We start from the raw sequence: 15,452 nt of genomic DNA on the forward strand, positions 1-15,452 counted from the left end.
ACGGGAACTTGGATGCTATTAGGCAGTTCATTAGTAAAACCTCTGAGCAGTTCCCACCGCCGTTGAGTACCCATTAATGCCTCTTGAGGGGAGAGGAGAGCATTGGAAAAGCATAAAAACAATCTGAGGGTCCTTGATCTCCTTTTGGTCTGAGAGGTCATGGGCTGAGGTTGGAGGGGTAGCTGGGAGGGGAAGAGGGGCCAGGCAGGGACACCAGGCACAAAAGCAGCACCGTGATTATCTGCCGAAGTCTGAGTGCAAAAACATAACCTGACTTGAACTGTTACTTCTCAAAGGCTCCCGAGGGGTGCTTTAGGCTTATAAACACCTACTCACCGACCCACTTTGTGCATATCTTGAGCCAGGTATTCCCGCAGCAGAGGGAAAGCCAGCAAAAGCTGTGCAGATGTCCCTAACAGCTGCAGCTGGGCTGTGGTAAACCACCCCTGCTGCTACAGTTTATTAGCACTGCAGGGTCTGTCCCCTTCTTCTTGCTTGCTTGTGTATACAGTCAGCTGTTAAAGGACACTGACATCACTTAATTAGTGGTTTAATTGAATCCCACAAAGGGATTGAAATTGGCTGCCTGACTCTTGTCACCAAGATGCTCACATAAGAAACAGTAAATCACTAATTCAGCAGATAAAGCTGCAGCTCTAGGTAGAAAGTCCTTGTTGCTGGGGATAGGGAAATAATTCCTCTTTGCAGAATAATATACTATGAGGGAGAAGGCTGGGGGCTATTTTTCCAAGCTACCAGGTGCCATCCCTGTCCAAGGGAATGGTAACTGAGTTAGACTAACTCCCCAAGGTGGTACAGCACTCACTAAGCGGTAAACAGACCTGAGGCAGTGAGTTATCTCTAAGTCAGAATACTGTTTTGCATTTCACCCCCTATACAATGGAGAAAGGTCCATGTGGTATTTTTAAATGGAGGGCAAAACCCCAGAAAGGTCAGGGTTGAACCAGGATGAAGCTTTGCAGTCAGTAGCAGCTTCTGCGCTTGTTTCATGGAAGAAGGCTTCTTTGAGAGTAGGGAATCAGAAGTTAGGAGGGAGTGGAGAGAAAAATGTCCCAAAGCAATGGGGAAACCCAAAGGGAGAGGATGTGACCCTAATAAGGGTGCTAAAGCTGTGGCCATGCTACTGACAAGTAAAGTAATTGCTGCTCAGGGGGAATGTGAGCCAGTAGAAAACAGCATTCCACCCAGGCACCAAGAAAAGCAATTAGAATGGGTAAACATCAGTGGCTGACTAAAACCAGGCCCTTAATTAATAGTTTCATCTGAAGGGTAAGGAAATCATTAAGTGCTATTGGTGTCTATTAATTCCCTGCAAGACAAACAACAACAGAGAGTTTTAAGACTTCTTTCACTGTACAGCCTGTGCAGGAAGGCGCGACTGAGCCCTTACACAAGGTGGGAGAGCTTGCTTTGTGCAGCTGTGCTCTCCCACTTCACTGACAACTGCCCCAGAGGCCTGGGATATGCTGCAGAATAAACAGTTCAGACTGAGCATTAAGTTAGTACATGGCTTTGGAGGTGCTCCATCAGGGCAGGAGAGAAGGTGGGTGGGAAAACGTGACTTCAGCAAAAAGCTGCACAACTGAAGCACCGTGCCGGAGAGCTCAGGGAGCGTACGCAGAGCTGGGGGTTTGGAAGACAAATATTGCATGATACTGTACATATCCAGCCACCGAACCATGGAGAATAGTGTCAGCCTCTTCTGTCCAGCTCAGAGAGTGCTATGTAAATGTCAGTTGGAGGAAGAAGTAGCGGTAGCTACCAGAACTACCTGCAGGGCGGACAGGCAGATAAAACTTCCCACTGTATAAGCAGTGGTGGTGCATTGGTAGACTTCATAAAATGTTCACAAATGCTGAGAAACCAAGGGTCTTAAGAAGTGGCTTTTACAAAGGGCACAGCCTTGACTCTAAGTCTGGATAAGACAAAGATGTATTCTCATTGCTTTCTGACTCTCCAGTCACCCACTTCTTCCCTGAATTTCAGAAGGACCTGCAGATCTCTTCCCAATCTTATTTTTCAGTTTGTTCTATCATCTTTGTCCAATGTGGGCACTTCTGCACTGATGCAACAAGCAGCTTGTGGTAGAGAATGGTACTGTTTGGTTTTCTCAGTGTGTGAGACAACAGTACATCACTCACAACCCTGCCAGCGTGAACTGGTGCTCCTCCTTTCTGAGGCCTGGTCACGCTGCCCAGCACGGAAACCAGTCCAGCTTTGCTGTAAGGCACATCAGTGTTCACACATGCCTTCCCCAGCTAGCTGCCTGGATACTTGGAGAGTTAATCTTTGCAGTTTCTAGCTGGCCTGGTATCTTCTCCTTAAAAAGGAGGAATATGAAGTCACTAAAAGCTCAGCCATATTTCTGGAGCGAGGGGGAAGCTCTTCTAGTGTGTCAAACATCTATGGAAGAACCTCTCTTCCTCACTGTCAAATCTGTGACAGCTCAAGGAACTTCCCTTTAAGATAACCTACCCTCTATTCAAATTCAGACAGTTGGAGTAAGGTAGGGGATTCATCTGAATCTTGTTTTCTTCTCTTCTGTCAAATGCAACTCAACAGGCTCTTCTAAGCAGACTGATTTCTTTCAAAACCTGCTGTATGCCATTCAGCCCCATGAAGGAGGTTCACTGCCTTGTTGCCATGGTACCCTTTCTCTAAGGAGGAAGAGAATAGTTAATTATGCAATTTAAGAAACTAAGGAGGAACGACAGAAAGAAATAATAGAAAGGAAGATTCTGGGTTTGTGATAGAACTGCTGGCTGCACCAAAATACAAAATACACTCTGTTGACAGGTGAAATATTTGCCCAGTGTATGCTGTATATGGCCGGGGCTTCTCTGGCAGTGTGCATTTCAGGGAGGTGCCCTTTGCCAGGCAGTGGGCCTCTGCCATCCAGGAAATCAATCCTGTAGTCAGTTACTGCTGTTACCTTCCCTGGTTAATGCTCCAGAGAGCCTCAGACATATTTCCTTGGCAGAAATTCTCTCTGGATGGAGCTGGGACAGCAATAATACATCACAGAACCATGACAAGCTCGTGCTGCCTGTGGATATACAGAGGTACAGTTCAAGCCTTAACTGTTTTAAATCTTCTTGGCAGCTTTTCATTGTTCCTCAGGCCTACTACAACCCTGCTTGCTTTCCCCAGGACCCCAGAAAATCCAGTTCATGGTGCACAAGGCAGGACCAAAGAGACCACAAGCATTGAAACTGGCAAGAGCCCAGCCCCTTTAGAAGGACTGGCATTTTCCATTTGCCAATAGCACTGGCAGGCCAGCTACAGTTTGGGCAAAACAAAGCACCACAACAGATCTTTGCCAATAACGGATCCAGACTACAGTGCTCCATGCTGCGCAAACAGGGAGAGCTGCCTCTCACACGGCACACTGAGCTCTGCAAGCTGGGGGAAGGGGAAGAGTTACCCCATGCCTAGTTTCCAAATGTGTGCAGTGAGAGAAAGAGGAAAGGAAGATGACGTGACCCCATGCAGCTGTTTACTACAGCTGACTGGAAGGAGGTCTAGACCTCAAGCTCCCCTTCTACCTAACAAGGGCGAGAATAGCACGGAGGGCTAGACAAGAACCACATACAGTGGTAAGAGGAAGAAAGCAGTCAAGAGGCAATAATAATCCAAAATACTTCTGGGATCACAGCAGGAACAGCTGTCAAAAGACCAACATTTTAATTAATTAACTTTGTACACAAGAGGCTTCCCACTAAGGGAGTACACATATTCCTGCTTTTCCCACCAGCTTTTACCACCTGGGCTTTTAAGGCCCAGGATGGTCTCTCTTCTTCAAGCTTCCCTCAACAACTATTTCCACAGAGGGTGGCTTTACAGAATCTGTCACAGGAGCAACATTCAACCCAGTCCCTGTTGCATGAACTGATGTTGAAAGCTGTGTGTCTCTTCCACTCCCCTCTCACATTCTCCTGGCTTTCCGTGGGCGGCAGCCGTTGTGTGGAACCGGGGTGTTGTCAGTGATGGAGATGACCTCCAAACCTCCCATAGTCAAACCCCTGATGGCAGCCTGGAAGAACAAGACAGCAGATGACATGCTGTTATCAACACATGGAAGAGCAGAGAAGGGAAGAAGCTCAGGGGAAAATAGTTTGATCCCCCATCCAAGTATCAACGTGTGCTAGTGGTTCTACTTTGTAATTATCTTAAAAATAAGTAATTTGTATCAGAAGACCCAGTTTAACCTATCTGCTCCAGTCTTTTCATCAGCATTCCCATCAACTTTCCTACTTTTGTTGGAAGAAGTCCCAAATACAGCTTTTATTCTGCCTCCAAAGTGATATTACTCTAAAATTCTAATGATTCTAAAATTTCATTACTAGGCACTTGAGTGATGAATTCTTTACATCACCTTCAGAAAAACCAAGTTAATAGCTATAGTCAGACCAGCCTGAATTTAAAAAAACAGGATGATGCCCAAGAAAGAAAAATATGAAAGAAACTCTGACACGTACTTTGCGTCCTGGTCCCAGTCCTTTCACCATGACTCGTACATGCAATACACCCTTCCCACGTGCTTTCTGCAAAAAGAACAACTGGTTAGTGTTCTCTTTGATATGACTACTACTGCTCTGGCTCCCCTGAAGTCTTTCATTCCCTTTTGACCCACTATCATAGTATTCTTTTTGTAAAAATAAAGAGTAGGTAGTAATGGATACAGAAGACAAATATGGGGATTATTGCACAAAGACACTAGGAGAAAAGGAGGCCTGGATATAGCCATGGCAGTTTCAAGAGAACTTCTGTGCTGGGCTGTCAGCTCTGCATACAGAGAAAGCTTTAAGATCAAACTATCTGTGATCTAAAGCCAGGGCAGAAGATGACATATCCATGGATACGCGACTGAACTGGCAAGGGACTAACAAGGACTAACTCAAAGCTGTTTTCCCTTCTTTAATGCAGCGACTTCTCTCTTGCAATCCGTGGATTCCTTCTAGAGGGTAAATGAGAAAAGCAGTCAAGCTTTATATTTGCTGTGCAGGAGTCCACACCTTCAGTGCAAAAATTCTAGGGGCTTGCAAATTGAAAATGAAAAACACCTGCTGTAAAGCATAGCTGTGCTGCCACCACGTGGATGGAGTCTCTGGGTCTCTTGCTTTCTGTGTTCTGGTGCAATTAATGTACTAACTTTAACAGCGATAGAATAAATCTGGCCAAGCACAGCTATGCAGCTATTATGAGGCTCCAATGAGCACAGATTAATAGTGAAGATGTTCTCATATTCCTCTGAGTCAACCACAGTAAGCTGTTGGCCAGCAGCAGCACCAAACACCTCTGACATGAAAGTCTGGAGTGAGTTCCACCTCATTTAGCATGAGGATCTTCAGTTTAACCATGCCTCATTCTGCTGTAGTGAGAACCGTGACACAGCCAGCCTCATCTTCTCCTGCCACCTGGACACCCACGTTTTTTTAGAAACAATTACAGTAAACTGTATGCATCTGAAAACTACATACGCAAGGACATCACCTTCTCTCACTGGAACTGCTGGCAGCAGCTCAGTTCTCCTGTGGCAGAGAGCAAATATAAAACATTCAGCCAGTAATTACAGCTGCTTCTCAGTCCCCTACAGCGCAAAAATTGAACTGCTGCTGATTCAGGGGCTGTATTTCCAAAATGGCTGAGATGTTCACTTAGAAAAAAGGAGCTATGCAAACTGGAGCTAGAAAAGGATAGGCTCCAAGTTATATTTCCCAATCACAACCTGCACAGCTAAGCTACCCTCTGGGCGTTTCTAACTGCTGTTTGAAACATGCTTTGTCTGTGTCAAGATGTGCAGTATGTCAGATGAAGCTAGGAAAACTGTCAGCAAACAGCAGTGTGCTGCTCAGGCACTAAGGAACAAAGCTTTGGACTGCTGCCTGGGAGCGAGGCATGTACCCAGGTAGTGGGGGGAGGCAGTCAGTGCTCCCCTCTGGGAGGGTGAGAATCACCAGTGCAGACTCACCACTGCTGCTGCCATGGCTGCGGTCTGTGCCGCAATGGCAGTTCCCTTCTTGGCATTCTGGAAGCCTTCTGTACCACAGGACGTACGGGCAAATGGCCTGTTGTCAAAACTGACCACTTGGATGTGGGTGCTACAGAAAGAGAGGGATAAAAGAAAGAAGCAAGCTAGAACAAAGCTTTATTCTCCAGTTTCTTCTCACTCACCTTACTGGCACAGCTCACCACAGGACTCCTGTCACCCTGCTCCACCCTAACTCAGCCCTCCTTTTCAAGGTATCCTACTCACATGAACCCACTGCAGAGACCTCCCAGGAGTCACCTTCTGGTCACCCTAGAGAATCTCAGCGAGGTGGCAAAACCTTTCTGGATAAGATATACTTTATCCAGGTACACCTCAGATACCGCTTAGCCCTTTCAGACCCACCTCTCACTGTGAGCATTTTACTTCTTCCGTTTATTAAAAAAATGCACAGAACATTTCTAGAACTTGAAAGAGCTTTAAGAAACAGTAAAATATCACACTAGGGATGACTAAATGAAACACAACCATCTCTCATGGAGAATACAACAATTTTTTCAACAGCTGTATAGCAATAGTGCTAGAGTGGAGGGCTGGAAGTAACCTGCCATTAAAGCTGTCAGCATCTAATTATTCAAATCAGAATGTAGTCAAAACACATAATAACAATCCTATTGCTGTTAAAGACGCTATAAGGACAGTTATGCTTCCTGAACAGCACTAGGGTTTGAATTCAGTATTATTACCTTCCCAGTCATGACCACCACTCCCCTGGCTTTTTGCTTTTGCGCCTTTTGGTTAAAACCATAACTGGCCAAAGCCTGAGTATGTTACAAGCTTTTATTTTGCATGAGAGTAGGAATGGAGCAGCTCATTTGCTTACTTGTTGTACGTAGCTTTGATGTGAGCTATTGGGATCTCTTCATAGATCTTTCCATCCCATCTCATGGAGTTCCTCTGCAGGATTAAAGGGCTGAGGAGCAAAACAAGAGTTATCAGGCACTCGCTCTTGAAATTTTGCAGTTTTATTTCATATTGGGAAAGAAAGAAGGGATCAAGTCTCCAGAAGACACAAGCTGCGTTTGTGATTGAGTCAAGCCGCTTCCTCTCCTTCCTCGGCTGCAAAACCACCGAAGGCGATAAAACCTCCCAGCAAGAGGCAAATGGCAGAGCCCTCCCGACGCGGCCTGGCCCTCTCACCTCAGGTCGGTCGCGCTCTGGTTCTCCGCCTCCTTCGCGGCTGCCGCCTCCGCAAGGTCCTGCAGCGTCCGGGGGCTTGTGCGTAGGCCACGGCACAGGCTGGCAGTACGGCCCCTGCGGGAAAAAAACGCCAGCCGGCGGTGAGGACACCAGGGCCTCCCCCGGGCGCTAGCTGGAGGAAGGCGGGAGGGGGCAAGGCGGGAGGGGGCGGGCCGGGCCCAGCGAGGCCTCCATCGCGGTGCGGGAGCGTCCCGACAGTCAGCCCAGAGCGAGGGGGGGCCTAGGCCCGGCCCCGGCCCCGGCCCCGGCCCGGTCTCCCCCCGCCCCTCACCACCACCACCGCCACCGCCACCGCCGCTCACCCCCAGGCCGCTCCGAGCAGCCGTTGCCAGGCGACCGCCAGCGCCGCGCTCATGGCGGCTCCCGTAACGCGCCCGGAGAGGTCGCCGCAAGGCACGACGGGAGCGAGGAGGAAAGATGGCGGCGCGCGGCGCGGTGCATTGTGGGCCGCGCGACAGCGTTAATGGCGGCGCCCGGGTGCCGAACGGCGGGTTGGGGTCGGTGGTTTTGTACCGCTGCCGCGCCTCGGCCGTGGCGGCTCTTCGGGGCGATGTGTCTGCTGCGGTTGCCCCGTATCACGCAGCCCCTCGAGAAGGAGGAGGAAGAGATGGCGGCCCTCATGGGGCAGGTGGGGGGGGAGGGCGCGCTGGGGGCCTGCTCGTAGGAAAATGGCTGCCTCAGGCCTGGAGGGGAGACCACCCTACGGGGGCTGGCAGCCGCGGCCGGTCCCCGGTAGCGGCTGCCAGCCCCTGGGGTGGGGGGTGACAGGCTACGGAGGAGCTCATGGCCCTGCACAGCCAGTCCGGGGGCACCTTGGGTGATGTTGCTCCCCGCCATGAAGTTGATACCGAGTGCTCTGTGTGCGATTTGCTGCCTGCACCAGGTGTCGTGGGTCTTGGTAGGGCTTCTGTGATCTTCCTCAACGCTGTTGGTGTCCCTGTTAGAGGCTCCTGCCTCGAGCGGGAAAGTCCTGTTTGATCTCAGAGAAATTCCCATCGTCTTGCATTCGCTGGGGTACAATTGTGTGCCCATTCCAGCCCATAGTGCTAGCAGCTTAAGAATTCTCTGCATTGCCCTTCTAGATAGAGCTGGAGAAAAGCCACTATTCAGATCATGAAATTCGCAGGCTGGAGGAGGAGGAGCAGCTCAGGAGGAGGAAGGAAAGCATGTATGATGATGATGATGAAGCACCTGGCAAAACAGTCATCATGGCTCAAGACCTGGAGGACAAGTGGGAACAGAAGTTACTGCAGTTCAAAGCTGCTCCACGGATAACAGGTACAGGCTGAGGTTTGTGGTGGGTAAGAACACGCTGATTGTTTGCCAAACACAGCTGAGTGCAATTCAGTAGAGGGAGAGTATTTGCTGGGTCTTTCTTGTACAGCTAAGTGCAGTTTAGTGGAGGGAAGGCATTTGCTGAGTCTTTTTTTGTTTTAAAGAGAGCCTTGGCTCTGTGGCAGTGCTGTTAGTACACGATGAATTAACTGGCTGACAACGGAATTGGTGTTCCCATGCTGCAAAGATGTGTGTGTTCAACACAACCTTAGCAGAGCAAAATGGTGAAAAGGGATGTTGTTTCCAGACAAGAAAAATGTTTTGTCTTTTGGTTCCCAAGCTCTGCCTAGTGCTCTTTTTTATCTTTGCCAAGGTAGAGATCTAGGCTGCTTGCCATAAATTCCTTCTAGAAATGAAACAGACTACAGTCTAACAGTGGGTTCTAGCTGAATCGTGCATTGGCTTCCAGAGTGACTGAGAGCATTTCTGTCTAGATTTTTGTTTTGTTCTGTGTATCCATGTTTGTGTGTTATTGCTGGAAGGGTGGGAGATGCAGAGGGTTGATGAATCAAGGGGATCAGAGCAGTGCTGCCAGGAGACTTTGTTTCCAACATGTGTTGGTTTTTGGCAGATGCTGATAAAAACAACAATCGAACGTCATTGAACAGGAAGCTGGACAGTAACCTGATGCTTTTGGTGAAACAAAAACTCGGTAACCAGGAGCTGTGGCTCCTGCCTCAAGTGGAATGGCAGCCTGGAGAGACACTGCGAAGCACAGCTGAGCGAGCTATGGCTACATTTTTGGGTGTGTAGTTTGCTGTGTGCCTAGCCCTCCCTCCTGTTTGTCCTAGTGGTTTTCTTCCTGTGCCCTATCTGAGGGATATTTGCCATCTGCTGTAGTGAAATCATTTTCCATCTGCTGGGAAAAGGCATTTCATGGCAGAGGGATGGAGCTCAATGGGGTGTGCTTTCTGGCAAGAGCTGTGATCCTGGGTAATCAGCTCTGTAACTGCATACTGTCACAGAGCAACTGCAGTGTGCAGAGGGCTGATGGGGCTGGCAGACTGTGAGCTGGGATCTCTCGCTGCCAGCAGCTGCAGTGCTGGGTCTGGCCCTCATGCTCTGATGCTGGAGCATCACCAGATGCCTCCTGAATGAATGGTCTAGGCTTGCTCCAGGTGTACGGCTTCTCTTTCCCTTTTGTTGCCTTGTAGCAGCTTTTGTGGCAGATGGGTGATGGCAAACCCACGTTTCTTTGCTTTTCACTGTGGTTTGGCAAGGCTTGATACCCTCTCCCTCCCTCTCTCACTCTGAGAGGACTTGCTGGACTCCAGACAAGTTGTTTTTTTCATGAGAAAAGGCTTACGATTGGCAATATTTCTGCTACGAAGAGGGAATAGTCAGTCTGAACCAGATACAAGGAGACGGTTATGCTGCCTTTTTGTTACTACAGGAGAGCAGTTACTGTTGCTCTGTGTTCTTATGCCTTGTTTTCTTTATCTTGCATTGCTGGCATCTTGCAGGAGATCACATTCAAGCCAAAATCCTGGGGAATGCACCATATGGGATTTACAAGTATAAATTCCCCAGGGCCATCAGGACTGAGGATAACGTGGGAGCCAAAGTATTCTTCTTCAAAGCCTTCCTCCAAAGCAGTGATTTCTCCCAGGCTGAGCTGAAGGAAGATTATCTGTGGGTCACAAAGGACGAGCTGGGAGATTACTTGAAGTCAGAATACCTGAAAAAAGTCAATCGATTCCTTCTGGACTTGTAAGCGTTAGGTTGTGCTCCAGCAGATGGGGAAGATGTGGGATGTGACTCCAGGGAGGAGCACAGCTGCTGCTTTGCATGGTCTGTGTGTATGAGATGTTAGCTTGGGCTCTGGAGGATAATTTGCCTTTGCCTTATTTCCCAGTTCTCTTCACCAGGCCTGTACTGAATAAATATTAAAACTTATACTCGGAAGTGAATGAGGGAGTTCTTTGCTCTTGTTGAATCCTTCTCCTCCACCTCTTCTGGAAATGGATGTTGTGATCTTTTCCTCTCCCCAGCATGCGATTCCCTGGGGCTGTGGAACCCGTGAGGTTTGCTTTCCTCACCAGACTCCTGTCATAGTCTCAAGCTCAAATGGTTTCTTCTATGCAATGGCTAATGCTTGTCTCTGGTACCTGCTCTTTAATAAGAGCAGCACTGGAGGGTTATCTGTGTGTTCAGGTGGGAACAGACCCTCCTGGACACAAGGCTGGGCCAGGTGGGTTTCTGGGGAGATGGAACCTGGGATATTCACAGCATATTAACTTCTAATCTGTGTTGGAGCTGCCTCTGGCCTAGAGTCCGTGATATGCGGTAGCTGTGGAGGACACAGATGCATGAGAAATAGGCAGCAGCTCTTTTGTTAGATGAGTGCTGCTTTCCCACTCACACTGCCATCCTCTTGAGCCTCAAGCTATAGCAGATAGACACTGAGGGAGGGTAACACTTGAGCAGCAGCTCTCTGTCTGGGCAGCAAGGCTAATTTTTCCTGAGGCGGGAAGGCTGCTCTAGCGTTGCTGCCTCCTGAGAGCAGCCTCAAAGGTGGCTCTGGGGAGTTCTCAGCTCCCATTCCCTGTGCATTAGGCCAGCACTGCTAAGCCAGCCTAGCCGTGTCTGCCTCAGGTAGCCTGACCCTGTTACTCCAATTTTTTAGCTGTATCCTGGGTTTATATGGTGCTGTCTCACCTCTCTGGCGCCAGTTCTGTTTCTTGGAGGTTTTTTTCTGGTTGTAAATGTTGCTGTTTGGTAGTCACAGTGTGGGCCCAGTGCTGGCTGGACCTTGCAGAGAATCGGCCTTCTTCAGCGGCAGGGAGAGAGGGAGGAAATAGCTGTCGTTAATCATCAGGAGAGAGTTCAGCCTCCAGAGGTGGAACTGGAGATTGCTATATGTATTTTATCAATCCTTTGGGAGCTGTTGAGCTGCAGGCCTCAAATTAAAGCTATCCTTAATCACTCCACAAGCCATTGGGGTGGGGGGGTAGCACAGCAGCCTTCTATTTTTGAACACTGGGCAGTTTGGGAGCTGCAGGCTTGCCATAAATTACCAACAAAACAAAACTTGGTTTCTTGAAGCAGGCCTGGCCTGGTGAGGAGGCTGTGTCTGCAACAGAGAGAGCACTTGCCAAGAGGAAGTAAATGCGGAGCAGAATATGTGCCTGAAAAACTGCAGACTTTTTCGCTGCTGTCTGGGGTTAATGTTGCTGAAGGGGAGACTATTGCCTTCTCCAGGACTGAAAGCTCCTGCAGAGAGGAGAGGTGAGTCCTTCCCCTCAGGCTGTACTCCACCAGCCTGGGGGCCCATGGGTGCAGTCAGCTCAGGATTAGGCTTTTCTCTGCCACTCCATTTCAGGCTGTTGCTGGCTCCACAGCACCCAGCCCCTGAGCAGAGCTTTGTGGGCACAGGCTTAGGGCATGCCCTTTGCCAAGGCCTCTGCCCCATTTCCCATGCCAAAGGCAGGCTGTGTGTTGCTGTAACAAAACTTTCAAAGCATGTAAAATGCTGTTTAATCAATGCTTATTTGTTCTCAAAACCAAGAGCACAAAAGAGAGAAAAGGCTGTACTAAAAGCTTGCTGATCTTCAAACCCAGGCAGTTCTTATTCTCTGGCTTACTCAAGCTACAAGTCTTTGGGCATTGTCTGTGCTGAGGGAGGTGTAGCTCCCTCCAGCACTGTAAAGGTTGGAATCAACAGCTGCCTCCTTTTTTTTTTTTTTTTTTTTTTTCTTTCCTTGGGCTCAGGCCTTTGTTCTTACAGGTAGCAGGTGTGTGAGAAGCTTGGTCTTTTCTGGAAGCTGAAATCATTGCTTTCTCATCACCTAAAATGCAAATTCCTGCTTGCAGCCTGCACAGGAACAGTGCCCCCCCCCCCCCCGCCCCGCAGTTGATTTTATTGAAAAGCCCTCAGCCAGTTGCTGCAAACAATCCCAGATCCTGCAACATGAGTGCTTTTGCTCAGTTCTTCTGTGTAGCCTGTTCCTCCCCACTCTGGCCTTGGTGAGAGGGAAGGCAGAAGGATATCATGCAGGTTTCCTAGCAGAAAGGATGGTTTGTATCTTATTTCCTCTACTCCCAGAGGTCCTGTGGTAGATCACTGAAGCTGTTATTTTCCTTTGAGAACTCAGTGGATGCAGGCTGTCTTTCCACGCAGTGCAAACTTATACCTATACTCCTTGCAGAGTTGCAGAAGTCTGATCAGGCAGGCTGGTGGGGTATATTTTGCTGGTAACTACTGAAAGGATAGCACAAAGCCTTAAAACCCTTTGTGACAGTGCTTTTCTCTCTCCTGGAACAGAAGAAACCTGTCGAGTTGTGGCTGGGAGAGAGTTGGCACAGCCGCAGTGTGCCACCTGTGGTCCAGCACAAAGAGCAGGGGGAGCGTTTCACTTGTGTTGAGCATGAAGCACAAAACTTCCTTTGCAAACGTGATGGAGAACCGCATGTGTGTTTGCTTGGGTGCTGAGGGAGTCTGGAGCTTGTTTGCACCCAAAGCCTGGAGGGTTTTTCTCACCTTGGCAAAGGCCTCCTCACATGAGATTTCTCTATCAGAACCTGAAGCTGCAGCAAGTCCCTGGGAAGGCACTGATTTTGCTGTGGCTCTTTAGTGCAAGTCACAGTCAGATCAATTGAAGAGCTTTCCTGTGAAGTGTGCACCAGAGAGGTGTTTTGGAAAGGACCTGTGACTCTGTGCTTTGAGAGCAGCAATGTGGGGCTCATCTAAGAAGTCCAGTGTAAGATCAGTGCTGTGACTGCTGGGGCCAGCGTCTGAGCATTATCTTCCCCAACTGTGTGCATCAGGGAAGAAGCTGGAGAGCAGTTAGACTGCAGAGACTTTCTGCTCCTCAAAGCCATTTTCAGCACACGATGCTTCCATTCATGAGGGTGATACACAAAAGCCAGATTCCCCCCCCCCCCCCCAAGGGGGAAGGAGACATCAAGATGACCTTTCTCTGGTGTGATGCAGTCCAGCAGCTGTTGTTAAAAGCCTCCAGGAGCAGAAACAAATGGAAGGATCAGTTGCAGTCTAAAACACTGGCATTTAAGCCATTGCTTAAGCCACCACGTTAGAAGAGAGAGATGAAGGTTTTCTTTGTGACAAATTGATGCTAGGACTCCCCTCCAGCAAAGGAGAGATAACAAGTCCTAATAAAACCACTTTTCAGCTTCACAGATACAGGTTTCCTTTACTGCCCCTACAAAATAATCTTGCCTAGCTGATACCACTCCCTGTCTGCAGGAGTTCTGGGGATTGGTGCTCTAAGCAGAGCCCTGCTTACATGTTTTGTGATACACTGTAAACTGTTCAGAACTGCACACTTTCTCACATAATAGGAAGCTGCTGTTTGTTGTTCCTCCTGGCTGGCTCCAAGCAACCAAAGGCTTCAATGTTTGCAAGATAAATACATGCAGAGCCGGGAGATGCCATTGGAGCCACAGGCTATACCGGTTCCTACTCTCTGAAAACCTGTAGGAGGAGAGATGCTATTGCTCCCAAATACAGCCGTGAGCTTGTCAGAGCAGGGAGAGCTGCTCGGGTGCAGGGAGCACCCTACTGCGTCCCTCCATGCACGGGCAAGGGGTGGGCTGGCTCAGGGAGGGTAGGAGTTAGGGTATCCCAGCTGGGGCAGCCAGTGGGCTCACTCCCTGTTCCTGGAAGATAAGACATCTCTAGCAGCACCAGTCACTTTGCTTTTCTTCTGTTCAAGCTTCATGCTTGTGTTGGAAGGGATCCGCCTCTTTGGAGGGAGTTTTTCTGGTAGCGCCTGGGGTTTCTGCAAGTGCTGCCCATTCCTGCTGTGCTCAGCTGTCTGCAGGGGATGCAGTGTGGAGTGGTCTGCTCACAGCAGCCTAGAGACCCAGCAGAAAATGGTGTGGAAAATCTGGTTGAGGTCACTAGTGATATAAGTGGATTAGGTCTCATCCTTTTGTTTTGAGGACACCTTTTTCCTCCCTTTTCTTGTGAAATCACCCCCGTGTTTTGGCATAACCAGTGCGTTGGAAGGACACAGAATGAGGCAGACAGAGGCAACGCTTGAGTGAATCTCTGCAAAGGTAAGAATGGATATAAAAGAACGGGGGCTACTGGGAAACTTGGGACTCGGGGTAAAATTGCTCCAGAAGCTTTGCTGATAATACCCAGTCCTTAACACCAACCCTTCAGAAACCAAAGCCAGGAATTTGTGAGGCGAGTACAAAATCCTGACAGCAGGAAGCCCCTTCAGGTAGTTCTAGCTACAGCTTTGCTGTCAAGGCTACTTTTCCCTAACAGATCTTGGGGGGGGTATAAAATCCTTTGGCAGGACTTCATAGGCAACGCTTGGAGACCCAGGGGCGTTTCTCAATTCAATTATGAAGGGTTATTCAGCAACATTAAAATGAAGCTTCTTCAAAACCTAGGCAAGGCAATAAAGCCTTTATGCTGCGTATACAAGGCTTTAGGGCTCACCATCACAGCCTATTCCAGAAGCAAGACAGTGTGCTGGCAGGAGCTGGCCCTTTACCTGGCTACCGTGAGCATCCAATCTCGTAATTAACCAAGGCAAAAGTTTAGGAAAAGATGTTACAGCTAACAATTGCAGTTTAAGATGATCTCTGCTGGAGATTAAGGTGAGAGCTGATGTCAGAGGTAGATTACCTTGTGTCTAAGGGTTGCTCTCCCTCTCAAGTATCTGGGCAGAGGTAAGCTGGGGATATCAGGACATGAGGCACAGGCCAGTGCTGCTGCTGGGAGGATGGTGAGCAATGTCAGGGGTGAGTGTGTGTGCTGCTGGCCTGCTCCCACCACGTGCTGCCTGCCTGCTTTCTGCTTGCTCTCATCTATCAAAGTAATTATGCCCATTACATTTCTCCTTTCAGGTTTTACCCTCCCAAATGTTAT

General features: G+C 48.9%; 2 protein-coding genes across 2 annotated transcripts; one reads left to right on the forward strand and one right to left on the reverse strand.

Moving 5' to 3' along the window:
- Window positions 1–3,662: 3,662 nt before the first annotated feature.
- Window positions 3,663–7,686, reverse strand: MRPS11 (mitochondrial ribosomal protein S11). Its single transcript, XM_069798465.1, has 6 exons — window positions 7,573–7,686; window positions 7,211–7,324; window positions 6,894–6,983; window positions 5,993–6,122; window positions 4,500–4,565; window positions 3,663–4,054 (listed from the first exon to the last, which is right to left on the reverse strand). The coding sequence occupies exons 1-6, from the start codon at window positions 7,623–7,625 to the stop codon at window positions 3,947–3,949; spliced, it is 561 nt and encodes a 186-aa protein (XP_069654566.1). The 5' UTR covers window positions 7,626–7,686; the 3' UTR covers window positions 3,663–3,946.
- A 2-nt stretch (window positions 7,687–7,688) lies between these two features.
- MRPL46 (mitochondrial ribosomal protein L46) lies at window positions 7,689–10,501 on the forward strand. The gene is made up of 4 exons (XM_069798464.1): window positions 7,689–7,898; window positions 8,353–8,548; window positions 9,177–9,350; window positions 10,069–10,501. Exons 1-4 carry the CDS (start codon window positions 7,734–7,736, stop codon window positions 10,317–10,319), a joined length of 786 nt encoding a protein of 261 aa, XP_069654565.1. The 5' UTR covers window positions 7,689–7,733; the 3' UTR covers window positions 10,320–10,501.
- Window positions 10,502–15,452: the final 4,951 nt, after the last annotated feature.

The sequence above is a fragment of the Haliaeetus albicilla genome, chromosome 12 (assembly GCF_947461875.1).
Source record: "Haliaeetus albicilla chromosome 12, bHalAlb1.1, whole genome shotgun sequence".
Lineage (NCBI taxonomy): Eukaryota > Metazoa > Chordata > Aves > Accipitriformes > Accipitridae > Haliaeetus > Haliaeetus albicilla.

Coding starts and splice junctions, on each gene's coding strand:
- MRPS11 (XM_069798465.1), bottom strand. CDS start 7,625: ATGAGCGCGGCGCTGGCGGTCGCCTGGCAACGGCTGCTCGGAGCGGCC. Junction 4,566..5,992: donor CAGCCATGGCAGCAGCAGTG/GTGAGTCTGCAC, acceptor TTCTTTTTGCAG/AAAGCACGTGGGAAGGGTGT. Junction 4,055..4,499: donor GACTGGGACCAGGACGCAAA/GTACGTGTCAGA, acceptor TTGTTCTTCCAG/GCTGCCATCAGGGGTTTGAC.
- MRPL46 (XM_069798464.1), top strand. CDS start 7,734: ATGGCGGCGCCCGGGTGCCGAACGGCGGGTTGGGGTCGGTGGTTTTGT. Junction 7,899..8,352: donor TGGCGGCCCTCATGGGGCAG/GTGGGGGGGGAG, acceptor TTGCCCTTCTAG/ATAGAGCTGGAGAAAAGCCA. Junction 9,351..10,068: donor AGCTATGGCTACATTTTTGG/GTGTGTAGTTTG, acceptor GGCATCTTGCAG/GAGATCACATTCAAGCCAAA.